The 2,091-nt window shown below is 43.3% G+C and overlaps 1 protein-coding gene across 1 annotated transcript in view; it reads right to left on the bottom strand.

Moving 5' to 3' along the window:
- The window catches only part of LOC127750466 (uncharacterized), a 148,166-nt gene that overhangs the window by 112,227 nt on the left and 33,848 nt on the right, over positions 1-2,091 (bottom strand). Inside the window, exon 5 of the mRNA XM_052272170.1 lies at positions 208-427. Within this exon, the coding sequence (XP_052128130.1) occupies positions 208-427 (220 nt within the window). The remainder of the gene's footprint in view (positions 1-207; positions 428-2,091) is intronic.

The following is a 2,091-nucleotide window of genomic DNA, read 5'->3' as shown; positions in this document are numbered from 1 at the left end:
CCCCCCCTTTCCGTCCATTTTCCCCTGTAACTTCGGGCTGTCAGACTGGTACACACTTGTATCTAACACAAAACCCTTCTTCCGAACGATCCTAGCCAGACACAAACTTCCTTGTGTGTTCTTCCATGTACACTCAAGGAGGAGGGTACTATGTACACACTTGGGTTTACAGTGCAGAACAACCATCCCCCGATGGTATTTACATACTTTGCTCAACGATGTCAGCTGACTGTGCAACTTGCAGAGCTGCCGGACTTCTGATACGTCACACCTGGAGTCGACTTCAAGCAAAAGTTCGTGCAGCAGACGGAAAGCGGCGGTCAATGCAGTCACACCTGCGGCGTGGCACATCTGCAGCACGCACACGCACACCGTACTAGGCAAAAACGCGTATGCCTGCAGCGCGTACTTGGCTGCAAACAGCCAACTGGAATAAAGTATCAAACTGTTAAAAAAAGTTGTTGGCTGAGCGATTATCGAAGCCCATTACTCCACTGACCGAAAAAGTTTCATTCTGTTTGTTTGTGTGTTTGTGTGTTTGTCTGTCTGTCCGCACGATAACTCCAGAAGGAATTGAGATAGCGATCTGGGAATTTCAGGGTCGTTTTGTATCATAAAAAGACAGATCAAGTTCGAAGATGAGCATTCTAGCTCAAAAATCGGCTTTTAAAAAAATAGAAAACTTCAGGTCGCAAAATGTATTGTTATCAAATATATTTTTGCCCTGTGGGCGAAAATTTTGTCCGTTTGGCTCTATCTTGTACCGTTTAGGTGCTAGGGGGCATTTCTTGACAAAAATGAGGTGAAAATGATCAAATGGTGGTAACAGGGCAACTCATCCCGGCCGTTTTCGTACCTACGACTACTCGCACCCGGTCATTTCGTCCTTAAGAAGTTAGGAACAGTGATTATTTGTACCCAGACACGTCGCACCTAAAGACTCGATATTTTTGTCAATCACATGTATGTGTTGATGTAGAATTCAGTAAAATCCACGCAGCTTCTTGTACAGAAGTTTCCTTTGCTCAAAGAGAACTTGAAACAAAACATTTTCAACAAAGTTTTGTCATCAACTTCTTTACCCTCGCGAAGTTTTTCTATTATTTCGTTGTATACATGACAATGACTGACTAGCTACTGTCTTAGTCAATAATAAGAAGCGCGACATTTAACCGAACTTAAATTATCTTAGATAAATTGACAGTCATTGTTAAATCCAAAAGCATTAAATTTCATTAAAGTAGAAAATCTATCCGCTAACAATTGTTTTAAAAATATATTTAAAAATCAAGAGTCGATCTTGAAAGCAGATGATACAAATTTATGAATATGGCTATGTTCTTATTTTTTCTCATTAGCTGCAATCTGTTTGGTTGCTTGCAATCTTACAATTCGGTGGCCTTGTGGCGTAGAGGAGGACATATACGGGGAGGGGCAGGCAGGACGGCTGGCGGCGGGGGCCCAGTATTGTTAGGCAGGGTAAGGAAGGGGCCTGACGCGACTCTCAGCCAGCCGGACACCATTCCCCTAGCGCACAAATATGTGATTTCTGATTTTGCTCTTAGTTCTCTTCCCTCCTTACCGAGAGTTAAAACTAGGTGACACCTTAAAGTTACTTATGGAATCTTTATATTTAGTGAAAGTATAAAAGGTATCTGCTAACAAAAAATCAGAACGTCGATACCCTGCGGTAAGGTTGGGGCTTTAAAATCGGAACACCGATTGTTAGCTAGTGCGGGTGAATACATGGGTTCGGAATTTCCCATGGTGAATTGACTGGGTTCAAATTTTCTGAGGGTGAATGGACGCGGGTACGCATTTAAATGGGGTGAGTTGGCGTGTAATCGTCTCATCGAGCGCCCATTTCTTAGCTCCGGCATTAGGGGACAGACTTTCGTTCCGAAAGTTGTGTGGAGCCGCCAATTGCTCGAGCGACTCCGCACAAAGTCTGTGTTGTTGATACGAGTACATATCATATGTTTCCATCGTGCTTTTCGAAGAAAGCGACGAAACACGTGGTTGAGGTCCTGGCACAATGTTTACTCAATTTACTTGTTCAGTTGACTTTGCAATGAGGCAGCGCACAGGAAA

This window comes from Frankliniella occidentalis, unplaced genomic scaffold (genome assembly GCF_000697945.3).
Source record: "Frankliniella occidentalis isolate FOCC.00 unplaced genomic scaffold, Focc_3.1 Scaffold193, whole genome shotgun sequence".
Classification (NCBI taxonomy): Eukaryota; Metazoa; Arthropoda; class Insecta; order Thysanoptera; family Thripidae; genus Frankliniella; species Frankliniella occidentalis.
This window is presented reverse-complemented; position numbering and strand designations above follow the sequence as displayed.